Source organism: Aspergillus glaucus (assembly GCF_001890805.1).
Source record: "Aspergillus glaucus CBS 516.65 unplaced genomic scaffold ASPGLscaffold_15, whole genome shotgun sequence".
Lineage (NCBI taxonomy): Eukaryota > Fungi > Ascomycota > Eurotiomycetes > Eurotiales > Aspergillaceae > Aspergillus > Aspergillus glaucus.
Genome location: NW_019170467.1, coordinates 488,739 through 511,496, shown reverse-complemented (window position 1 = coordinate 511,496; position 22,758 = coordinate 488,739). Strand labels below are relative to the sequence as shown.

Sequence of the window (22,758 nt, the reverse complement as noted above, 5' to 3'; positions counted from 1 at the left end):
GCGTGCGGCTAGTGAGTTTCTCGAAGAGGTGAGATTTTTCCTCTTGTGCCATGAGACTACTTGCTTAACGCTCCCTAGAATGGTGCGATGGTCGGCATTAGCATCGGGGAAATCGGGAGGTTATCTGACTTGGAAACATCCGGTTTTTAAATTCGGCATAAAGACAAGCGCTGAGGAAATATTATTCTTTCTATTCTAGGTTCTCAAGATGACGCTCGACGCTCGACGCTCGACTCAACAACGGTTATCCGTGTGGACTGAAGTCCTTCTAATCATATACTCCGTACATAGGGTATAAATAAATACTGCCATTTTTATTTCATCATGTAATGCCTTTTTCATGTAGTTGGTCTGGGCTGCCAGTGGGAGGCGTTTCCTCGCTGTGAAGAGTACGCTAACAAAGAATATATCGAAATCAAGGACTATATCTCGTGAAAATTTACCATGCAAGATGCCATTCGCTTTCTTAATAAACTTGGACCGACCTCGTCATTACAGGTAAATGACCGATTCTCACATGCGATGGATTAAACCCACAACTATCAAAACTTGGACTTGATTCAGCACCGCAACTCATAGCCCTGATACGGTATTCATAACGGAATGATGCTTGAATCAGGTGTATCTATGTACCAGGGACAGACGACGGTGTTATCGGAGATCCCGAAGTACAAACCGGATGATCTTCGGTCGGCCATTGACATAATGACGTCACTACCCGCAGCTTTTATGTCTTAAGTCTGCAGGACATGTCGATCGTAGAACATACAATTCCATTTACAAGTACACACAAGTACATACAAAGACTCAACTTCAATTCTACCTCACTAAATCCCAGTCACCAACTACCAATCCACAACCCCCTCCCCCCCCCTGTGCAGTATCAAAAAAAGACAAAAAAAAAAAAAAAAAAAAAAAAAAAAAAAAAGGAAAGGTGCAACATGCCCATAAACCCTCCCGCCGAGGCCTCAACTTTTACCATAGACCTCTCCAACCGCCACATTATCTACGACTACGACACGCACGACCGCGACGGCAACCCGGACAAATGGCGCTACGAGATATGGTTTTATAACGCCGACCGCGTGATCTACGTCATCCATGGCGGGCCCATGGCCGGCCGCAAAAACTACCAAGAAGTAACATACCAGTGCATTCGTCCCGGGGAATTATGGCAATGTAACTGGCTCGAGGAGACGGGGACTATTTGTTCGCTTGTTTTTGATATTCCGCGCGGGTTGATTACGACGTTGTTGGGGTTTTCGAGGGGGCATTGGGAGGGGGATGGGGTAGCGAAGGGGGATAAGAGGGAGGGAAAGGATTTGGAGAGATGGAGGGGGTTGGCGGGGGTGGGGAGGCAGTCGGAGAGGGTTATGTTGAGTGAGCGGGCGAGTGTTGTGGAGGATTTTTGGGGGGCAGGGGAGTTGGAAGGGATTGAGATGGATTGGCCTACGATGTGATGTGTTTAGGATGAAAATTGATAGAAAATTGTATATATATTGGTCCTCTATAGATGGTGCATGTATATCCGACCAGAGGTACTCAAACATGATCTATTCAAAAGATCAATGCGTATATATACAATCCGCAGCAGGCTCTCATGAGACCAGGGAGTGGCAGCCAGTGCAAGCTGCGATAGAGCTAGCGTAAGTGCTGTCCAGTGGTCATTGAAACTGACCAAGACCGGTGCTTCGCTCTGCTGCGGAGTTGATAGCCATAGCATAGCACAGGTGCCATGATAGCCGCTCAGCGGCGTCGTCTGAATCAAAGGATGATCGGTCTGGTAGTCGTGAACCAGCCGCACGGTAGACGATGGGCGCTATGCTTGGTAACAAGGTCCAAGGTGCAGAAGCTGCTCGCGTCGCGATATAGCGATTTCGATAGATTCATTCGATGGAAAGATGGAATTAAGTCGGTTAAGAGTCTGGATCTTCGTTGAATGTATTTCCGGATGGGGCTTGAAGACAAGCCAGTTCAATTTGTATATCGTCTTTACTGGAGGGTGGTGGGCTGTCATCGGATGGACTGCGACTGAAGATGGCGACGGCAACCTGTTCGGCCTGCTGACGGGCACTCATACGGTCGATATACCATGTTTTCCACGGACTGGTGTTGGACCCAGCTGTTTGGATGGTAGCGGTACGTTCAGGCTTCGATTCTTGAGCGAATCCTGGTACGGTTAGCACGTTGCTGTCACCATCGATCGACAAAGAGATCACATACGAATTACCGGAGCCGACTGAACATCAAAGAACTGAGGCGGACAGTTTTCCAACAAAGGCGGAGTTGAGTGCATTTGGTTAAGCACCGTCTGCAAAGGATTCGAATTGTATTCGCCCTCGGTCGCCAGCTCATATACAGCACCACTCAACAAATTCTTCAGATCCCTCGAACAACGAGGACCCCAAATACCATCACATCCGTTGTTGTTTCCAGAAGGCGTGCCCGTCAAGTTACCGACACGAAGACTTAGTTCGGATGTGCGGTTGGTGGTGATGGCCGAACTGTTGATCTCCCGACCGTACCGCAGCCAATAACTAACCTTGGTCATCGGACCATGACCTTTACCCTGGGGATCAGCATCGTAGGCGTAATATAGGTTGACATCCTCGAGGAAGAGTGGCGGCAAGTCGAGCGAGATGGCCGTCTGGGCTAGGGGATCAACACAGCCCCCATCCCAAAAGGTGCATAGTTGAGCGGAGGTCAAATGCAGGAACGTTGTCCATAGTAACAACAACAGCGTGATGGGTCGACACCACCCTACACCAAAAGTCGAGGTAGCCATTGACAGGAGAGTAGCGTAGTATAATATATTCTCGTATATCGTGATGAAAACAATCGATTGTGTTATTGTTCGGTAGTAGAGAGCGACCAGGACCACCTCAGAGGCGCGACAGGGACAGAAAAGCAGCGGCCAGGACAACAACTGGCATGCTCGTCACCTCTGGTCGGTGGGAAAAGTAGTGAGAGAATCTTGTGCTGAAAATTCGAGGTTTCAAAGATGAGAGAAATGGTAGAAATAATAATAGGATAGAAGAGGGTTGTTAGTTCAAGGGCATAATCTTAGGTGATCTCGTTCGCCAATCAGGGATTTGTTGCCAGGAGAGTTGGAAGAATAGCCGTCCCGCAGCGCTTATTATTATAGCCAGTGAGATACACCGGTTGGCGATAATTAAAATATAGCGTCTATAATAATGTGGAAAAAAGACAGAAAAGAATAATGAACGGATGATAAGAGGGAAATAAACGAGAGGAGAGAATTTGAGAGAGTGAAAGAAGAGAGTTTGGCTGGTTTCGCCGTGGGGGGAAAAGGGTGGAAAAGGGTTTGGGCGGTAAGTGTATTTGCAATATGTCATTGGGTGGTGGCGATCGGATCCCCCCGACGAATTACCGTATTACCGTTACGCAGGGTCACCAAAACAGGGATGGATCCACTGCCCCTGGTGGTCGGGCATTTTTGACGCTGTTTCCGGCGATGTGAGTGGCTGTCGCATAACTGTGCTCCGTATCAAGTATGTTCGTTTGCCGATCGGTAACGCTAGTGTATTTGTATTACAATGCTACTGTCCTCCACTATGTACTACTCTGTGCACTGCTATTCCGTGTTGCTACTCTAAGCACCAGAGCACCATCCAAGGAGATACTCTCTCTACGGAATACTACACCGTACGGTGTAGAACTATTTTCTACTAGAGTGCTAGTATCACGAGAATGGTACGGAATAGTTGGATAGTATCAAATAACTTTTGTATAGTACAGAGTACATGTATCACCCCTGCAGGGACTAGTGTTCCAGACTACTCCACTACTATCAACTCCGACTCCTCCGGATCTGAAGAGTTTTTTTACAGTGGTCCTGATCTTCTTCACAAAGGGTTCATCACGGCCGTTTGGTGATAGACATGTCTTCGGTTGATCTTCTTGTTGATCTTAACAGTGCATATCTTAAATGTTATTGGCAGTACAGTTGTACAAGCACATGAGAATTCACCCACTGAGTTCAAAAAATGTGCCAGGTTCATGCAAATAACACCAATCTTATGTATCAAATGCCCGCACTCCTGCAGCGTACGGTATTACAGATATTACAGGGTGTATTGTACAAATGGGTCTATGACCTCATTGCCAATGCTGGCTGTTATGCCGGTGCACGGAACCCGCCGTAAACATCCCCAATCCCGGTATGGGTCAATGGATGAAAATGCCGGCAATATTTCTTGATATTGAGGAAATTCCTTGCATCATGCCAAAACCAAGTCCACTGACCTGTCTCAAATTTGAATCATGTGTTCGGATGCCCAAAGTTATTCCCGTAGTCCGGCAATATCCGTATAGAGTACGAAGTATACGGCACAGTGTACCGAGATCAATCCGATTCACGCTGTTTTCGCTTCCCCCCCCTAAGCACCGTCGTTTCCAGTGTCGACGGCGACAGTGATGACTGCGAGGAGGAGGATGAGGATGATGATGATGATGATGATGATTGGAGCCGTTTCTCCAGACTCTGTATCCGAGCTTTCATCACCTCCGTATTTTGGCTAATCGACCGAGTCAGAAGACGGATGCGTTCCAGTTCACGGGAACGGTTCCTCTCGGCGGCCGCCACAATCTTGCGCGCCGTTTCCATCTCGACAATTTCCATCTCCGATAACCCAGCGTGAGGATTCTGCTGCGCTTGGTTCTCCGCGTTCAACACCCGGACGACAGCTTGAATCAACGGTAACGTGGCTGGCATGTTAAACGTCAACCACGACGCATTCTCTGGCGTGGCTCTAGCGTTCGTACTAATACTGTCACTTGCACTTGACCCCTCTCCTTCTCCCTTATCTTCCCTTTCAGGCTGAGATAAGGGTCTCCATCCCCAAATAATATCCATAGCAATCGCCCTCTTCTCAAACTTCTTCAAACTCTGCGCTCCCTTCGGAACAACAGCCACGTTCCCCATCCACTCAAACTCCGGAATTTGATACTTCCCCTCCTTCCACGCATCATAAACCTGCCGCTCCGAAGGCGTCATCTGCATTCGCGCATTTGTCTCCGCATCACTGCGTGGCTGCGGAGTCGCTGCCTTCAGACCCGTCCAGAGAGCGAGGCTGTTGCCTTTTTGCACCACGGAGGCTAGGTCTTTGAGCTTTGTTGCTGTGGTTTCTAAGTCGTCGTCGATTTCGGGGATTGGGTGGATGGTGAAGTCTTGGCGGAGGTTGTCAAGGCTCATTTTTGGTTCCTTTCTTTTTCCTTTCTTTTTCCTTTCTTGGTATGGTAAGTGGTCTGGTATTTGGTTGCGATTCACTGTGATACCATGCAGTTATACTGTACGTGATAAGTAGTAGATGTAAGGACGATAGCCGGCAAAATCTTCTGCTATGTATGCTGTGCGACGTACGCCGTAGGAATGTATGTGTATGCGATGTGAATGTTAAACCCGCGCAGCAGCGTAGGACCCGCCCAACGGTCTGCAACGTTCCTGACACTTCAGAAAACAAGAAAACCCGATTTCGCGAATTCCAGATACGAAGCAAGGAATAATTCCCAATTGCAATGTCGGGTCAAATGTAAGATTCTTTCAATCAATCCAGCTCGTTTGCCTCCTTGCCCTTTTGAGTGATGTTGGTAATGTCACGTGTACTTGGGCAAGTACATATATATATGCTGAAAGTCATTGACTTGGAATGTGGTTTCTTTGAAGGGTGATCACCACTTTGTTTCTCGCGCTGATTCCTATTCGCACTCCTATGCCCGTGCAACGGCCAAGTGAACGGGCCAGTCGGATTGTCCGCGTTGTTGATTTTCCGGCCGGTGCCAGACGGTTCGCGGATATTACTAAGGCATCCATTTTTTTATGCTACGATACGATACGATAACTACGATGTTCAAGAAGATAAATGAAAATTGAAAAAGATACATGCTCAATGTTAGATCATCAGATAGAATAGATATAGTACAGAAATGCCCCTCATCACACACGTGAGGTGCCTCCCCCTCCGCTAATGTACAGTATTTTTGTGCTCGTGACTCTTTCCTCGTACTCCGTAATCGCAGCACATTCTGCAGTGTGATGTGCTGGTGTAACAAGAAATTTTGAAAGATTTGGACAGATGCCGAAAATATGGGAGAGTGTCCATCAGAGATAAACCAGAATTCAAAAGTCAATCCATAAAACGCCAAAGCTCCACGCTGAAAACATGGTGAGATATCACACGATTTTGTGGTACCATACCCGCATAACGCCACAACAATTTTGGTTGGCTCAATTGCCATCATCAGTATCCTTAAGACCGTTGCCATTAATCCAGACCCGCTTCCACGGGCCTTCGGGTCCATAGAGAGCCTCCCGATCCTGCCGCATGCCCTCCAAAACACCGACGATGCCGCCATTGCGCAGCCGTTCGAGGACCACATTCATCCCCTGCTTGCTTTTAAGCACAGCATCCCTGGTCCGGCTGACTCCAATAAGCTCAATGCTGCGTTGAATGCCCGCAGTGGACAGGGAGGAAAACCAGCCCTGTTTCGGTGCCTGCTCTTCGGCTTCACCAGCCTGGTCACCAGTTGACTCAGTCTTCTTCTTGTTGCCCAGCAGTTTGCCTTGTCCAAGGCGGGACTTGAAAATAACGGTCGTCTTGACCGTGGTCTTCTCGCCACTCCTCTTATCATCAAGAGGAAGCCCCTCGAGGCTCTCTAGAGCGCCCTCGATCGGCTGGCGCTCGAAGAATTGCTTCTCAACCACGCTCAGAATGCCGGTCCATTCCATGTTGCGTGATTCCGTGTGCATCCAGCCTTCCTTGGGGTCGACAACGGTTGTCTCCATGATGTAGCTTTGGCCCGAGTTGTCCGAGCCGCCCATGCCCTTGGGGAGCAATTTCAATATACCCGAAGGGACTTTCGATTTCTTCAAATGCAATCGGGTGGTGTGAAGACGCTGAGTCTTGGAATCGACATAACGGTCGATAACGTCGGTGGTGAGGACATGACGGGAGTACGGATTCGGATAGCGAAGGAAGTAGGCTAGAGAAACGGCGGGAAAGGAATAATCGTAGGTAAAATTGTTCTCGAAGAACTTCATGATGCAGGATTCATAAGCAGATGCTCTTATGTTGAGATAGAGACAGAAATCGATTCAATCGTTGAGAATATATGCTTGTAGAGAGTTGTTGCGTGATGTTGTCTGCTCGGTAATGATGGCGTTTTGTTTCGGTTGGAGAATTTCTGGCAGCTTCCGTTATGACGCTAAGCCCGTTCGGTAATGCGGGGTTTTATGCCAAGATCACGTGAGTGATTGCTTTCATTGGCCAATCAGCGCCCGGACTGATTATCTTAGGGCCGACCACCGGAAAAAAGAGTCATCTCGGAGGGGCATCTTTGTCTGTACAGCGCCGACTGAGCACCTTTACAGTGAGCTTTTTTCTACTTTTTGCCGTCTGATATTGCATTCGCTAAATATTTCTTTTCTGCCCTCTTCCTCGTTTCTTTTGCGATATCACAATGGCCGACGAACCGGGTCAACCCCCCGCGCTCACAACGCTGAGTCTCGCCGACCAAGCCCCCAGCTCCCAGGCCGTCGAACAGATCATTACTCCCTTTGACGTTTCTGGTGGTGTCGATGAATCTGGAAAGCTGCTGCCAGTCGACTATGATAAGCTGGTTCGGGAATTCGGTGCACATCGGATTAGCAAGGAGCTGCTCGAGCGCTTTGAGAGGGTGACTGGTCATCGCCCGCACCGGTTCATGCGTCGGGGCATTGTGTTCAGTCATCGCGAACTTAACTTGATTCTTGATCGCTATGAGAAGGGACAGCCTTTCTATCTCTATACTGGACGGGGACCGAGTAGTGACAGTATGCACGTGGGGCACACGATTCCATTCGAGTTCACCAAGTACGCCTCTTTGTCTCCGCTTTTTCATAGTCTGTGATGGATACTAATACTTGCGCGTGCTAGGTGGCTGCAGGATGTATTCCAATGCCCGTTGGTCATTATGTTGACAGACGACGAGAAATTCATGCACTCGCAAAAGATCGAGATCGATGATGCGAAGCGGTACGCCAAGGCGAACGCAATGGACATTATCGCAGTTGGTTTCGACATGAAGAAGACCTTCATCTTCAGCGACTTCGACTTTGTCGGTGGTGCGTTCTACGAGAACATGTGCAGAATGGCCAAGAGAATCACAATCAACTCCGTCCGAGGAACCTTCGGCTTCAACGATAGCAACAACGTCGGCGAGTTCCACTTCTGCGCTACCCAATCCGCCTCTGCTTTCGCAACCAGCTTCCCGCACATCTTCGGTGCCGATAAGAAGAAGGTCGCTTCGATTCCCTGCCTGATCCCCTGCGCCATCGACCAGGACCCTTACTTCCGCCAGTGCCGCGAACACGCCGAGAAGATGAAATTTAAAAAGCCCGCCCTCATCCACTCCATTTTCCTCCCCGCCTTGCAAGGTCCCGGCTCCAAGATGTCCGCTTCCGTCGACACCTCCGCTATCTTCATGAGCGACGCACCCAGCCGCATCAAGAACAAGATCAACAAGTACGCCTTCTCCGGTGGCCAGGACACCGCAGAACTGCAGCGCCAGCACGGTGGAAATACCAAGGCAGACGTTCCCTTCCAGTACCTTACTTTCTTCTTGGAAGACGATAACGAGCTCGAGCGCATTCGCGTTGCGTACGAGAAGGGAGAGATGCTCACTGGTGAGATCAAGCAGAAGTGTATCGCTGAGTTGCAGGAGTATGTCAAGGGCTTCCAAGAGCGGAGAGCTCAAGTGACAGGGGAGATCTTGAATGAGTATATGAGCCAGCGGCCATTGGAGTGGACAGGGAACCCCAACCCTGTCAAGGTTGACAAGGAGAAGAAATAGATGATTGCTTGACGAATACCCTAGCTATGCAGAATGGAGTCACGTATAAAAGTTTATATGATATGATGATCACAGTGTACCATTCCAGATATAATAACATGATCAACCAAACTCAACATCATCAACAACATCCTCTGCATTTACATGGACATTCAGCCTGTCATGAACAAATACCACCAGTCACCCACTGACTTTTAAATGAACTACCAGACACACTTACCTATCCTCTATAATCCAGAAGAAGGCCCGTACCAGGGCCTATAACCCGACTCCCTGCTGGGAGATCTTCGACTGCAAAAGTCTGTTTATTGAATCAGCGTCGGCCTACACCTTCCATAAACACAATCAGTGATACGGAGATTAGGTGCATGCAGTCGCATCAGTAGTCTTGCCCATTTTCTTGCCGATAAGCTTGTTGCGCCATTCAGTCGTTTTTTTCCTCTAGTGAGGGCGCAAGGTCGAGAAAGGCGGAAGACATGGTTATCTATTTTCTTTTGCTGTCTATTCGTTTGTTCTCGCGATCAGGTTTGATGAAGATGAAAGGGAAAAAATGCGATTCTCGGGATGAGATGAGATGAGATGAGATGGTCGACGGAGGGGCAAGACTACAGGGACAGGGATGCTGATGATCGCTCCAATAACAATTTGGACCTTGTCTTATGTTCCTTGTTATTGAGCTAAGATTTGAGCTAAGATAGTTGGCGTGAGCTTGTTGTATGCATAATCGACTCGGATATATATCTCAGGTGGAAAGCTATGCATCAACATACATCACTCACATCTGATATCACATCAAGGCACGGAATGCCAACCTAATTTCTACGCCTGTTGTCTAACAACTACCCCACGCATAAACCCTCTAACTCCATTACTGATCCAACACCTTTCACCATCCACCAACTCCGATGCCGGAACCACCTGCTCAGCGCAGAAGCCCTGGGCCAGCGCATACCGTCTTGTCGTCCCCGCATTCCCGCCACATGATAGCGGCGGCGTGGTCCATCCCAGATGGTTATCATGGTTATCTTGATTACCAGAGCTTCCCCGCCGTCGGAAATATGGGGTCGTTATACTCCCCTCCATGACCTCACCCGCGGGGTTCACCACCAGTACCTCCGCTTGGTCCTGAGGGGACATGATGCCTGCGCGATGTCGCGCGGCTGTGTAGTACTCCCGCGCTGTGGTTTTGTGGGTGGTAAAGGCGGATGGGATCGTCGGCTGGGTGTCCACGTAGATGCGCCATGGGGTTGATTGTTGCGCTGCATCGGTCGCAAAGGGGAGAAGGAGCTGGAGGGGGTCAATTGGAGCTGCCGGGTTTACATCGACTGTCAACCCCGCGCCTGGTTTATCCTCGATGACGGTGCGAAGGCGCCAAGGTTTTGTGCGGTCGGGGATGAAGCTATCAAGGGCGGAAGTGAAGCCCTCGAGACCTTGTTCGAGGAATTGGACGGCATGGTGCCAGTTGAAGTGCCGTGCTGCGTTGATCAGACGGTCCAGGTGGTATGGGAGGAGGTAGTAAGGTGTTGGGCGGGGCTCCGGATACGAGTGTGCGGCGTGTTGGGCCACCACAGCTGGAAGGGACGGATCATAGCGAAGAGAGGAGATAATCTGAAAAGATTGGGAGCTATCTGAAGCCATCGCGACAGGTTCTGGGTATCAATTGCCCGCTCCCGTAACCTGATCCCGAGCGAGCCGTCGAACCGAGGATTCCGTCATAGGGTGTTAGTTCCTGGCTATAGCTTGCATGTTCACACGTGCCTCGAGATCATACTGTAGGGTAAAAATGTCAATTGGAATCCTAAGCACAGTTTTTTGATTCCGAGGACTGCATCAGTAAGGACAGTCTCCTTGCTCTCTGCGATATGCTATGAACAATGGGTTGTTAAAGATGGTCATCGAATGATGTGGGCGGTGGAGCAGGGCTGCCCGCGATTGGCCGGGAGGCGCCTCAACTGAACTTTTTCAGGTGGTCTCCTTCCACTCGCCTTGCGTTTCTCTCCCACCTCCAAACCTTCCATTGAGGCTGCTTTTCGCTGCTCGTGGCTATTGATTACCACCTTATATCTCCGAGTTTCTTCATTTTTCTTATATCTTCCCTGCAAACTCCGCTACTAAGGGTAATCATATAGCACACACATAACATCAACAATTAAAAAAAAAACACACAACCCACCATGAGCGAATCGTCATTATCCAAGAACGTCGTCGTCGATACGACTTCGCTTCCAGAGTCGACTACTTCCGGCGTGTGGGATCGCATTTCGAAATGGGTGTCGGAGAACAAGGCGCTTGTTTATACTATCGCTGGTGTCGCAGTCGTCGTGACTAGCGCTGGTGTGGTTTACTACCTCTCGGACTCGAGCTCCCCCGCAAAGACCGCTACAGCTTCCGCGGCAGCTACAGAGAAGAAGAAGACCAAGAACCAAAAACGGAGAGAGAAGAAGAAGGCCGAGGAGAAGGCCAAGTCTGCGTCTGTTCCGGATGGTATGTTTATCTTGTTATCAGCTCACCGGGATATTATGCGCCCGGTGTTTACACCAACCGCATATAAATATATACGAAAACAGGAAAAGTTTGAATTGACGTTTCACAGAACAAACAGCTAAGAAGGAAGAACCTTTCGAAGACATTCCTGAGGTGGACGAGACAACCGTTGGGCAGTTGTCGGAAGAGGTTCGTGTTAAGCGATTTTGGTGATCTTCGTGGGACGGGGTTGGCAGATGCTGATTTGTCGGAATCATAACAGACCAAAAAGATATACGCCGGTAAGCTGAAGGCCGCCGGTAACAAGGCCTACGGCTCCAAGGATTACAACCGAGCCATCGAACTCTACGGAAAGGCTATCATTTGCAAGCCCGATCCCGTCTACTACTCCAACCGTGCCGCCTGCTACAATGTCATGTCGGAATGGGAAAAGGTCGTGGAGGACACCTCCGCCGCGCTCCAGATGGACAGCGAGTACGTCAAGGCCCTGAACCGTCGCGCCATTGCCTACGAGCACCTCGAGAAGTACAGCGAAGCTCTCCTCGATTTCACCGCTAGCTGCATCATGGACGGTTTCTCCAACGAAATGAGCCGTAACTCCCTCGAGAGACTTTTGAAGAAGGTTGCGGAGCACAAGGGTCAGGCCATTCTCGAGGCCAAGGGCAAGAAGCTCCCCAGTCCCACTTTCGTTTCCAACTACCTCCAGAGCTTCCGCCCTAAGCCGCTCCCTGAGGGTCTTGAGGAGTCTGTCGAGCTGCCCGAGGAATCTGGAAAGGCCGAGCTGCGCAAGGGATTGATTGGTGTCAGCAAGAAGACCGGTGATGGCTACGAGGAGGCTGCTGCTGCTTTCGAGAAGGCTCTGGAACTTGGCGACTTGGGTGAATTCGAGGCTTTGGCGCTTAACATGAGAGCTACCTTCACCTACCTTGAGGGTAACGCCCAGGGTGCTTTGGCTGATCTTGAGAAGAGTGTTGAGTTGCAGCCATCCTTGGTGCAGAGCTACATCAAGCGTGCCAGCTTGCACCTTGAGCTTGGTATGTTTTAATTGTGACTTTGAAGGGTTCCGTTCTAACGATTTGTAGGAAACAAGGATGCCGCCGCTGATGACTTCGAGCTCGCCATTACCCACAACAAGGATGACCCCGACATCTACTACCACCGTGCTCAGCTCCACTTCATTCTTGGAGAGTTTGCAGAAGCCGCCAAGGACTACCAGAAGTCGATTGACATCGACCGTACTTTCATCTACTCCCACATCCAGCTTGGTGTGACCCAGTACAAGATGGGCTCTGTTGCGTCCGCCATGGCTACCTTCCGGAGATCGCTGAAGAACTTTGAGGAGGTTCCTGATGTCTACAACTACTACGGTGAGCTCCTGCTCGACCAGCAGAACTTCTCCGAGGCCATTGAGAAGTTCGACAAGGCCGTCGATATGGAGAAGCAGATCAAGCCCATGGGTATCAATGTTCTGCCTTTGATCAACAAGGCGCTTGCCTTGTTCCAGTGGAAGCATGACTTCCAAGAGGCGGAGAACCTCTGCCAGAAGGCTCTCATCAGTAAGTTCCTATAAGTCGTGACCGCCTTTACGATTTTCTAACATAATGTAGTCGACCCCGAATGTGATATCGCCGTTGGAACCATGGCCCAGCTGCTCCTGCAACAAGGCAAGGTCTCGCAGGCACTCAAGTACTTCGAGCGGGCAGCGGAACTGGCCCGTACGGAAGCCGAGATTGTCAACGCCATCTCGTATGCCGAGGCAACACGGACACAATTGGAGGTGCAAGAGAAGTACCCCAAGCTGGCAGCACGATTGCAAACCATGGGTGCCGGGCTTGGTGCCGGTGCCGGTCCCGGTCTGTAAAGAAGGCCAATCGTTAATTGAGGAGTCGCTGTAGATATCTGTGGGCTAATCATATCTTTCCTTTCTTCTGATCCTTGCTCTATTCCCTTCTGCTCTCTCCCCTTCTACACCGTGTCTTCTCTAAACGGGATATCGGGAACACGTATATCCTCCTCCTTAATACACCGTCTCCCCTGGTTCCTGGGCAAACTCTTCTGAATGTAATTACCCTTGTCGTTGGTTGGCCATCTCGACATCTCCCATCTCCTTTGCTTGTTTTGCGACCTCGGTTCACCAAAAAGAGTTGTTGTGTTTCGTTTATCCTTTTTTTTTTTTTTTTTTTTCTTTCGACTTCTTGTCTTATTCTGCCTTGCTATGTTAGATTGACGACGAGGAGTATGAAGTGAATGTCTGTATCATAGTGAATGAAAGACTACCAATACCTGTATGGGATGATACCGTACTCTTATCGTGTTATCAGTGATCGCAATCAGGTGACCCGCAGCCCCGCCTATAGAACACCAATAAACAGCCATAATGAATAGGCATCGGCGTCATTGCGGGACCGACGGATCGATCAGGAGTATGGAGTGTATGTAAGAGGAAAGAGTGAATAGAGGTGAGTCTACATAGTAGAATAGAATATCGGTCGGTGGATTAAGTAAGGGACTGCGACCAGACTCCATCTCACGGGACTTGACGGAGTAAATGCATTAAATGCATGTACTTGTACAGTCAGACCATCCCTGTATACCATGATGACCGTCTTTCGGGCAACAACAGTACTCCGTACACCTACTCTATAGTAGAAATAATTAAATAAAGTGGGCGGAATAGCAAACTAAATAGTGCAGCTTCCGTGGGCGCAAAAGTGACCGGCGACTGCCGCGTTGACCTCAGCCTGATTCCATCCACTCACTGCATTCCTCCGGCTGCCCCTCCTCTTCTCTCTTTCTACCGTCGGCTCTCGTCATCATTTCCAACACACCTTCTTCTTCTTCCTCTTTTCTCTTCTTCTCTCTCTCTCTCTCTCTCTCTCTCTCTCTCTCTCTCTCTACCTACGTTCTCCTTTTCCTTTTCCTTCTTCTTTCTGCATATCTATCAGCGTCTACCAACGAGCACAAGTCGTATCAGCGGTTGACTCAGCTACTCCTGTCCATGTTATACAGGTCCAGGTATGTCGCTACCACCTTATCTCTTTCTCACCATTCCTTCTGTTTCTCCTGTTTCTTGTTGGCTCTGATAACTGACTCTGCCAGGACCTAGTGACAGTAGCCTTGCCGATACCTTCAAGTCCAAGTCCAGCGTCGTCCCTCGAGGACCCGTTAATCACCATGCCAGAACGACAAGGTACGTTACTCCCCCTACATATTTGAGAGAGTATGGTCGATATTGTATGGCGCACAGCTGACATATATCCTACAGCCGTCGTGACCCTTCACCCCCTCTACTGTCCCGATACCTTCTCCTTCCGGTCCTTGACCTTCGCATCTGACGATGACTACGTTGATATCGGCCGGTCATCTAAGCGCGAAACCAAGAATCTAGTCCCCGCTCATTATAACGCCTGGTTCGACTCGAGGGTCATGTCTCGTGACCATGCGAGGATCGGAGTGAATATGGCGGAGAAGGTACATCTATCTTGCTTCCTACCATGAGATATTGGCTGTATACTGAGTGTTGGCAGACTGTCATTATTCGTGATGGCGGTTCCATGCATGGTACCTGGGTGAACGACAGGAGGATTCCTGTCGAGCAGGATGTCGTTGTGAATAGCGGCGATGTCTTGACTTTTGGTGCGGATGTTACTCGTGGTGCTGGTGCGTTTATTAACCCCCCTGAGATTGTCGGGTATGTGAAACTGACTGGTTATAGAAACGTTCCCCCCGCTTAGGGTTCGTTGTGGGTGCGAGTGGTTCGATTCTAGGTATGTCCTCCCCCACGTTTTCCTTATCCGGATAACTAACGCAATGAAGTGATGATGCATCAAAGGAGGACATCGCAGCCAGAAAACAGAGCTATCCTATCAACACTTTTGTCGTTCCTGACGATGACGACGACAGTGATGTTGTTGAGGTGGTTGACGACTCAGTGCCGGCTAGACCGATGAGTCCTCAGGATCACGAGTCTGAGGATTCCGACCAGAGTGATGACGCAAAAAACCATGAAATTAAAGAGAGTTCTACGCCAATCACCTCGCCGTCGACCAAGGAAGTCTCTTTGGGCTTCGAATCCAAACCCACAGAGGCCCCACTCAAGGAAGTTCATTCAGACCCCTCCGACGGAACCTCGGGCAGTCCCATTGTTCTCGATGGTGACGAGGCTCCCGTGACGCCGAGGATGACTCCTCCACCTATCTCAAATGCTTCGAATAGCCATGTCACCAATGTCGATGTTGATGCCAACGCCATGGATCACGATTCGGATCACTCATCCTCCGTCGCAAGCTCTCCCAGGGAGCCCCAGCCCGCCACCGAATTTGATTATTGGGATGAAGAGGATGTGATCAGCTATGGATTCGGTTCAGAGAGTGAATCTTCGAACGTTGAGTCCTCTGACTCGGAGATGGACAGTGAATCCGAAGACACAACCTCCCACGGTGACGAATTGGAGAACAAGCATCAGCCACAGACAGGCAATGAAACGCAGGTTGCCAATGAGGAGGGGGCCGAGTTCGGTGCCCCTGCTTCAACTATCCAGCCTAAGAACATTCAACCACAGAACACCGAAGAAGCCCAATTTAACTTTGACAAAGCATGGCCGGCGACTACTTTCGCCAGATCAGGCCCCCTTTCGCCAGCGATGCTTTGCGATCCGTATGCTATCCCAAGGTCGTCTTTGCAGCAGACCGGTAACTCATATCCCCGTCTGCCTAGTCTACATGCTTTGTCCTCTAGTGGGTGGGAACCACAAGCTGTGCCACAGGGTGATCATTTTGATATCGGAACGGCACCTAGAGCCTTTGGGCAACGCTGCACTCGATTCGATACTCTTCCCGTGAGACGACAGCCACGACAGACAGTTCTCTCAGCTCCAGTAATCCCTCCAGTGGTTCCTAGCTCCTACAATGGCTCGAGCGGTGTGTCTCCTGTGAAGAATGATATATATAGTGCGGAAGATCAATGGCAAGTTGAGAAGCCCGGCTTCCCAGGTCAGTCAAGGATGCAGCAAACAACCTCAGCGGATTATTCGCGCGAACCCAACACCCGGCTCTGTATTTCCGACATTGTTGATAGCCGGTCGCAAGAGGCCCGACCTGCGCAAGGACTCCCTCCAAAGAGGAAGGCAGATGAGATGGAGTCGGTCGTGATGCCACAAGCACCCCCTTATCCTGACGAATTTGCTGATCACTCGTCCGTCGATGCTTATGCATCCGGCGCCAACACTGTACCGTTGGGCACTAGCGAACGTGTCATTAACAAGGAGAGCTTTTCTCAAGATGCGCAGCCGCGGCCCTCGCTGCCTGACCTTGACGACTCAACTCAGCACACTGGTCTCTATTCTATTCCCGAAGATAGGCCTGAAGAATCAAAGTCTGTTCCCGATGTGGAAAGACCTAGCAAACGGCTCAAGACCTCCGATGAAGGCCGCGGACGTTTCGTAACCCATGCTGCAACGGCTCTTGCAGGTGCAGTGGTTGGCGGTCTTGGTACCATTGCTCTGCTGGCATCTTTGCCGCCTGACTACTTTGTCTAGTCGTGGATTTAAGAATGGGAATTCAGACTGAATGATACCAGTTTATCATATTATTACGCAATCTCTTTTCTTTTGTTTTTCTTTGGGCGAGTTTGGATCTCTACTGCGGCGGGAAATTTTTTTTTTTTTTTTTTTTCTTATGAGCTGGTTCTGGCGTATGGATCATTAATTTATGCTTTTTTAGTCAGGTTCTTTACGATTGCAATAGCTATGTCTTTACTTGTGATTCTCTTCATAGAATACCAGTAGCTCGCTGGAAATAGCTGGCCATTATCGTCCATCGTAGTCTTCTGTAACAAGGATTCCTGGTGTTGCATATCTTTCCCTAATAAGCTTGATTAGATTGTATGTACTTTCACAACCGCGACCTTTTGCTGTCGTGGATCTCGAGCATCGTGACTGATAACTCCCAAATGCTTGCAGTCGCTTATTTTATATCTTGGCGGCCGGTATGGTTTACCGCGGGTCGAGTTTGCCTTTATCTTGCGCAAACGCGATACCGGGACCGAGACACATGCTGAACGAGTTTTCCTTACGAGTTAGAATGTAGCTCGTGATGTAGTTGTCCACGGTACTTGTCATGGTTTCCGAATCCTGACGGATAGCTGCATCATCGCTTCAACTGGATAGTACACGCAGTGATCATGTTTTCTGCATCAAAGCTCATTTATCTATGAAGCAGCTGCAATATCTCAACACTAAATATAACCTCAGAGTGATGATTGGAACAGTTCCGCTGTCTCCACTACGGCCCGTTCCGTGGTGCCGTTATAAATATATATGCGTTGGATACCAAAGTGTTCGGAGACGAATTCCAGATGGAAATAGACCATAAGGAGTAATAATATATATATTTAATTAATTTGCTAGAAGTGCTAGGTTGTCGATTGAACAAGTTAACAAACAACGGTTCTCTACAGAGTAAGTTGTCTTGGCTGGTCAGTGTGTATCTAAAACGGGAAGATCATAGTAGGATAAGATACCAGACCGCCGTGAAATGAAGGGAGTGCACTTTGTTCAATTACCCGCAATTGTCCAAAACCCTAAACATGTTACTATTTATCTTCTTAATATGCCGTCCAGATCAGCCGGATATTCCGACGCGGCTTCTCCGACTTCGGCACTACCCCACATCCCGGATATGTACCCCAACTCTACTCCCAGTCCCCGGACATCCTTTTGCCAAATACATATGCAATCCTCCCATTACCTGAACACAATAACTTTTATATTCATATTCGACAATGGCGCTGTTGTGGAGCAACCAACCACCCCAATCGCGGGTTCCGTATGCGATTCCTCAGCTAGAGGGAGAACGCATCACCATCCCCGGCAGCAAAGGCGTCTTTCGCATACTCGCATCATCGAAGCAGACAAATGGGCTGATGGCAGTTTTCCAAAGCGGTGCTGTGCTCTCTGATGCACCGGGTTTTCACTACCACAACCATGCGCATGATGTGTTTCTTGTTACGAAGGGATATTTGAAGCTGTGGAATGGGGATAAATGTCGGATTATGGGGCCGGGGGATTTTTCTTATGTGCCTCCGGTATGTTTTGTCCGGATACTGGTGATGTTGGGATATACTGACTGTACAGACGGTGATTCATAATCCAGAGATGCTTGGTCCGCACACGGAGATCTTTGGTTTGATTACTCCGGGCGATTGGGTAAACTTCTTTCGCTACGTGTCAGAGCCATTTGAGGGGCTTCTTGTTCCTGAGAACGATGACCGGGACTTGAAGTCTCTGTTGATTCCTAAGGTCATGGCTGCGAAGGAACAGTTCGATGTCGTTTTCCAGCCTGACTACCAACCATCCGAGGTGGGCGATTGGACAGAAGATGATGAGAAACTACCAGATGGTCCGCAAGCGTTCTATCTGCGAGCCAATACTGGGCCACGATGGATGTTTGGGGGTATCATGTCTCGCCCGTTTGTCACTACTGCTCAGAGCAGTGGTGTCTGCGCGATTTCGAGCATTGAGTCGTCACAAGTCTATGGTTCGACGCTGTTTTCAAAGTATATGACGTTCCGAACGGTGGATCATTGTTTGTGTGTCCAGGAGGGGACATTGCTTGTCCGTCTCAAGGGAGCCCCTGATGCTGTGTTCCGGGAGGGCGAGACAGTTGTGATTCCAGCAGGCCAGGCATTCGCCCTAGACTTTGCCAGTCGATACGCCCGCATCTGGTCATTCACCGATGGGAATGGCATCGAGGCACTGGTCCACCGTTTGGGAACGCCATTCACGGGCGTTATTTTACCCGATCAAGCACCGGCATGGGATTCGGCAAATGTAGAGTCCGCGACAGCAGGTCTCGACATCACAATCGAGCTGTAAATATACATATAAGCATGCACATAGTGATATCCAATACAATCCATCTTCCCCGCAAACTCAACGACCCTTAATATAGATCCCTGCTGGTCCTGCAGAAACCATCCCCGCGGGGTAGTCACGTGGTTCTGCACGCAGCCGTTGTCGGAATTCCCGACGCGTTCGGTTCCCCCATACAACTAACTCACTTCGAGCTACTGCTACTACAGCACACTGATATCATTTCTTCGCCAGGGAAACCACTGATAAGAGCACAGTACATACATACATAATCGTCCGTACATAACATGACTGGATAATGGAGCGTCCGGCTTCATCGTCGCCTCTGCGCCGTCCTGCAGCTACGGCTGGAGATGACGCCGTTCAACCGAAGGCGAAACGGCCGCGCGCGGCGCAGGCTTGTGATCGGTGTCGGGTGAAGAAGTATAAATGTGATGAGTCATATCCTTGTTCGCATTGTAAGAGTGAGTTTTTTGTCATCTGTTCTGAATGGATAGGGGCTGATGGTTTGAAGAGAGTCAGGTGGATTGTAAATATCAGGGGAATTTTCGGTCGAGGGAGGATGCTAGATCTACGAGGTATGTCTATGTGGTTTGATCTGGGTGTTCTGATTCTAATTGGACGACTTTTTTTTTTGTTTTTTCAGCTATGTTTCCGATTTGGAGAAACGGGTAGAAGAGCTGTCGTCCAAGCTGCGGACGCTGGAATCGAGTGGTGCGTCGCCACAACCTCCCCGGTTAGCAAAAGCTCTGGGAAGCAGACCAGCAGCACAGCCAATTACTACCGCAACACCATGTTCATTATCACAACATGAATCAACTCCAAAGGACGACGCCACCGTGTCCGGGGACAATCGAGATGGGTCTGCAGATAGCACAGAAGAAGAGATCAGCGAGTTCAACCACCACACCAACAGGATCGAGTTTCACGGAAGCACGTCTTCAGCTGCTTTTATAGGACACCTTGAGAAGGCGCGAGAGCCGAAACGACCAGAAGAGCAGTCCAATCTGCGTCCACCGGACGGGTCATATTCTTTGATCTCGACATTACACAATTCCAGTTTCTCACCATCATGCACAACCGGACCTGTGAAGCCCCAGTTTTTCCAAGATCAGAATTTCTATTTCGACCAGGCCTATGCTTTTATGAATGGCTATTTTGAGAATATCCATTTCATCCACCCGTTCATCGACAAGGATGACTTTATGGCTCGCGCGCATGATCTATGGTTTAATAAGAATCATCAGCAATCACTCAGCTTTATCGCGCTATATCTTAGCGTTCTCTCGTTTGGGGCGTTGGTCCGAGTGTGGGATAAAGAGATTTTGAACGGACTGACGCGCTTTGACTGGAGCCGGAAGTTGTTCCGCGAGGCGCAGATGTATCTGAACTATTTGCAGTTTTCGAATGATTTGGAGACGGTGCAGTGTCTTTATCTTATGGTGGGTATGCTTTCGCCCCTTTGGCATGGATTGATGCTGATATTTGATAGGCGAAAGTATGCCAGAATGAGCTGAATCCAAATTGTGAGTACACTTCTCCTTTGAGCCGTTGGGATCGTGCTGACTGTGCAGTGGCGTATATGTATCTTGGACTTGCCATACGGACGTGTTTATCTGCTGGGTTTAATCGAGAAGTGCGGAATCCAAAGGATCAACGGGAAAGTTGGATCTCGAAGACGTGGTGGTAAGCAACTTATCCTAAACGATCTCAAGTGATCTCTACTAATGCCTTTGATAGGGGTCTCTTCTCTCTGGAGATGTAAGTTCATTGCTCAGTGCAACACGGAACGTATACTGACCCTCTACAGAGAAATGAGCTTCTCTGTAGGCCGCCCAGATACTCTCGGTATGGACGAATACCACAACCGCTCTCTCCCTGAACGCGATGATTCCGAATACGCCATCATACCATGGATGGTAGACTTCGCGCAGATCATACGGAAAGTATCCGTGCAAATATACCATTCGCGCTTCACCTTACAAGACAAACTACAGCTTGCTCTTCAGATCGAACAAGAAATGGACAGATGGGTAGCTAGACTGCCCCATAGAATCAAGCCTGGCCTCCAAGGGCAACCGGTGTCTGGAGGTGCGCTTCGTGATCCGAAGTGGGCGAGAAGGCAGAGATTGGTTTTGGGGATTCGTGAGTATCATTTACCAGCCAGGCTAAGGACGATTGCTCACTTGCACAGGATACTACAATGTTAAAATGCTACTCTTCCGCCCATTCCTGAGCCACTTTACACGCAAATTAAGACACACCCCAGCCGAACTAGAACAAACAATAAACAAATGCCTAGACGCCGCCATGAAAACCATCGAAGTCATCCACGACATCTACCGCATCCACACATTCTTCCGCTGCTGGTATGTCCCTTCCCCCTCCCTCTCTCTCCCAGTCATAAATTCTAACAAATCCAGGTGGTACAACACAACCTATGTAATGTTCGCCACAACAACCCTCCTCCTCCCCATGTCCAAACTAGGCATGTGCCCACAAACCCTCCCCTTAGCAAGTTCAGTCGAAATGGCCGTGGAGATCCTAGAAGCAATGGATGAATCCGTCGTGGCGCGGAAATCAGTCGAGATCATCGTGCAGTATTTGAAGGATTTCAGGGCACCGAATAATAGTACCAATGGTACACAGGTTGCTACTACGCCGTCTCAGGGGGATGCTGACCCGGCGGCTTCTGTGTGGGCGGGAACGGGGACGGAACAGGGGACTGGTCAGGCGGGAATTGGGATTGATATTCCGGTATGTGATTGCTTCTCTTTGCGTCTTTGTATGTGTGTGGTTGCTGATGGTGATGTGATTAGGAATGGGCGTACGGGTTCGGGTTTCCTGATTATTCGTTTGATGGGATTGCACGGTTTTTTGATGATCTAGGTGGTCTTCCTATGTTGGATAACTGATTCAATTGTATTATTCAGTGTACATATTTCACCATGATATTCCCAGACTGGCGTTTTTCTCGCGAAGTGGACATGTTTAATAGAGAACTAACTACGGATCACCGGCGCAAAATGTCAATATCAAATGTGCAGTATGATATATTCAAATCCAACCTTAATATGTACATCATTCTGTATGCTCTAGTGATACATAATTGAACCACTAGTCCCTCCTTTAATACCTACCTTGAGAACGAACTACCTATACCTGACCCAGTCTGTGGCGGTGCTCACCGACCTCCAACTCGAGGCTGCAACGCCAAACACACCGTCTCAACAAAACGGAGTGTGTCCAGCTGACTGTCTTTCCTTCGCTCCGGATACACTGTATCAGGGCTCCGTTAACTGGTGCCAAAACTGGTAATAAGCGGCTTAACTCATTGATATGCCTGTCCTTTTGTTGATTCTAATACTCGATAATGGCACAAAACCACATTAGCGCACTCCCTGCTTTGAAATTTCCAGCAAGCACCTCAACTAAGCCACACTAATTGGACTCCCTAGATCAAACGGATCGGAATAGTTGCCAACGATGCTCATAGCTTTGTCTGCATTTTCGACAAGCTCTGTGAATTCCGGGTGAACCAAGAGAAAGACAAA

The 22,758-nt window shown here is 49.2% G+C and overlaps 9 protein-coding genes across 9 annotated transcripts; 5 read left to right on the top strand and 4 right to left on the bottom strand.

Annotated features, from left to right (window-relative positions):
- Nucleotides 1-941: 941 nt before the first annotated feature.
- ASPGLDRAFT_130517 (uncharacterized protein) lies at nt 942-1,460 on the top strand (the record flags this gene model as incomplete). Its single annotated transcript, XM_022540971.1, has 1 exon — nt 942-1,460. One exon carries the CDS (start codon nt 942-944, stop codon nt 1,458-1,460), a length of 519 nt encoding a protein of 172 aa, XP_022399185.1.
- A 359-nt stretch (nt 1,461-1,819) lies between these two features.
- ASPGLDRAFT_548034 (uncharacterized protein) lies at nt 1,820-2,952 on the bottom strand. The gene is made up of 2 exons (XM_022548102.1): nt 2,224-2,952; nt 1,820-2,170 (listed from the first exon to the last, which is right to left on the bottom strand). Exons 1-2 carry the CDS (start codon nt 2,783-2,785, stop codon nt 1,917-1,919), a joined length of 816 nt encoding a protein of 271 aa, XP_022399184.1. The 5' UTR covers nt 2,786-2,952; the 3' UTR covers nt 1,820-1,916.
- Nucleotides 2,953-4,014: 1,062 nt separating this feature from the next.
- Nucleotides 4,015-5,484, bottom strand: ASPGLDRAFT_49280 (uncharacterized protein). The gene has a single exon (XM_022547064.1). It carries the CDS (start codon nt 5,213-5,215, stop codon nt 4,367-4,369), a length of 849 nt encoding a protein of 282 aa, XP_022399183.1. The 5' UTR covers nt 5,216-5,484; the 3' UTR covers nt 4,015-4,366.
- A 347-nt stretch (nt 5,485-5,831) lies between these two features.
- Nucleotides 5,832-7,216, bottom strand: ASPGLDRAFT_49277 (MSF1 domain protein). The gene has a single exon (XM_022547063.1). The coding sequence runs from the start codon at nt 7,058-7,060 to the stop codon at nt 6,248-6,250; it is 813 nt and encodes a 270-aa protein (XP_022399182.1). The 5' UTR covers nt 7,061-7,216; the 3' UTR covers nt 5,832-6,247.
- A 263-nt stretch (nt 7,217-7,479) lies between these two features.
- On the top strand, nt 7,480-8,850 carry ASPGLDRAFT_130326 (tryptophan--tRNA ligase WRS1; the record flags this gene model as incomplete). Its single annotated transcript, XM_022540958.1, has 2 exons — nt 7,480-7,871; nt 7,935-8,850. 2 exons carry the CDS (start codon nt 7,480-7,482, stop codon nt 8,848-8,850), a joined length of 1,308 nt encoding a protein of 435 aa, XP_022399181.1.
- Nucleotides 8,851-9,466: 616 nt separating this feature from the next.
- On the bottom strand, nt 9,467-10,688 carry ASPGLDRAFT_49274 (uncharacterized protein). The gene has a single exon (XM_022547062.1). It carries the CDS (start codon nt 10,486-10,488, stop codon nt 9,670-9,672), a length of 819 nt encoding a protein of 272 aa, XP_022399180.1. The 5' UTR covers nt 10,489-10,688; the 3' UTR covers nt 9,467-9,669.
- Nucleotides 10,689-10,864: 176 nt separating this feature from the next.
- tom70 (putative mitochondrial outer membrane translocase receptor (TOM70)) lies at nt 10,865-13,518 on the top strand. Its single transcript, XM_022549811.1, has 5 exons — nt 10,865-11,334; nt 11,444-11,523; nt 11,597-12,368; nt 12,417-12,890; nt 12,942-13,518. The coding sequence occupies exons 1-5, from the start codon at nt 11,025-11,027 to the stop codon at nt 13,193-13,195; spliced, it is 1,890 nt and encodes a 629-aa protein (XP_022399179.1). The 5' UTR covers nt 10,865-11,024; the 3' UTR covers nt 13,196-13,518.
- Nucleotides 13,519-14,508: 990 nt separating this feature from the next.
- Nucleotides 14,509-16,870, top strand: ASPGLDRAFT_37218 (FHA domain protein; the record flags this gene model as incomplete). Its single annotated transcript, XM_022544794.1, has 5 exons — nt 14,509-14,524; nt 14,600-14,805; nt 14,862-14,994; nt 15,050-15,101; nt 15,151-16,870. The coding sequence occupies 5 exons, from the start codon at nt 14,509-14,511 to the stop codon at nt 16,868-16,870; spliced, it is 2,127 nt and encodes a 708-aa protein (XP_022399178.1).
- A 1,244-nt stretch (nt 16,871-18,114) lies between these two features.
- ASPGLDRAFT_75650 (uncharacterized protein) lies at nt 18,115-22,249 on the top strand (the record flags this gene model as incomplete). The annotated part of the gene is made up of 10 exons (XM_022549810.1): nt 18,115-18,417; nt 18,467-19,203; nt 19,851-20,646; nt 20,697-20,730; nt 20,779-20,890; nt 20,945-20,965; nt 21,015-21,349; nt 21,399-21,573; nt 21,628-21,961; nt 22,024-22,249. 10 exons carry the CDS (start codon nt 18,115-18,117, stop codon nt 22,117-22,119), a joined length of 2,943 nt encoding a protein of 980 aa, XP_022399177.1. The 3' UTR covers nt 22,120-22,249.
- Between the last annotated feature and the right edge of the window lie 509 nt (nt 22,250-22,758).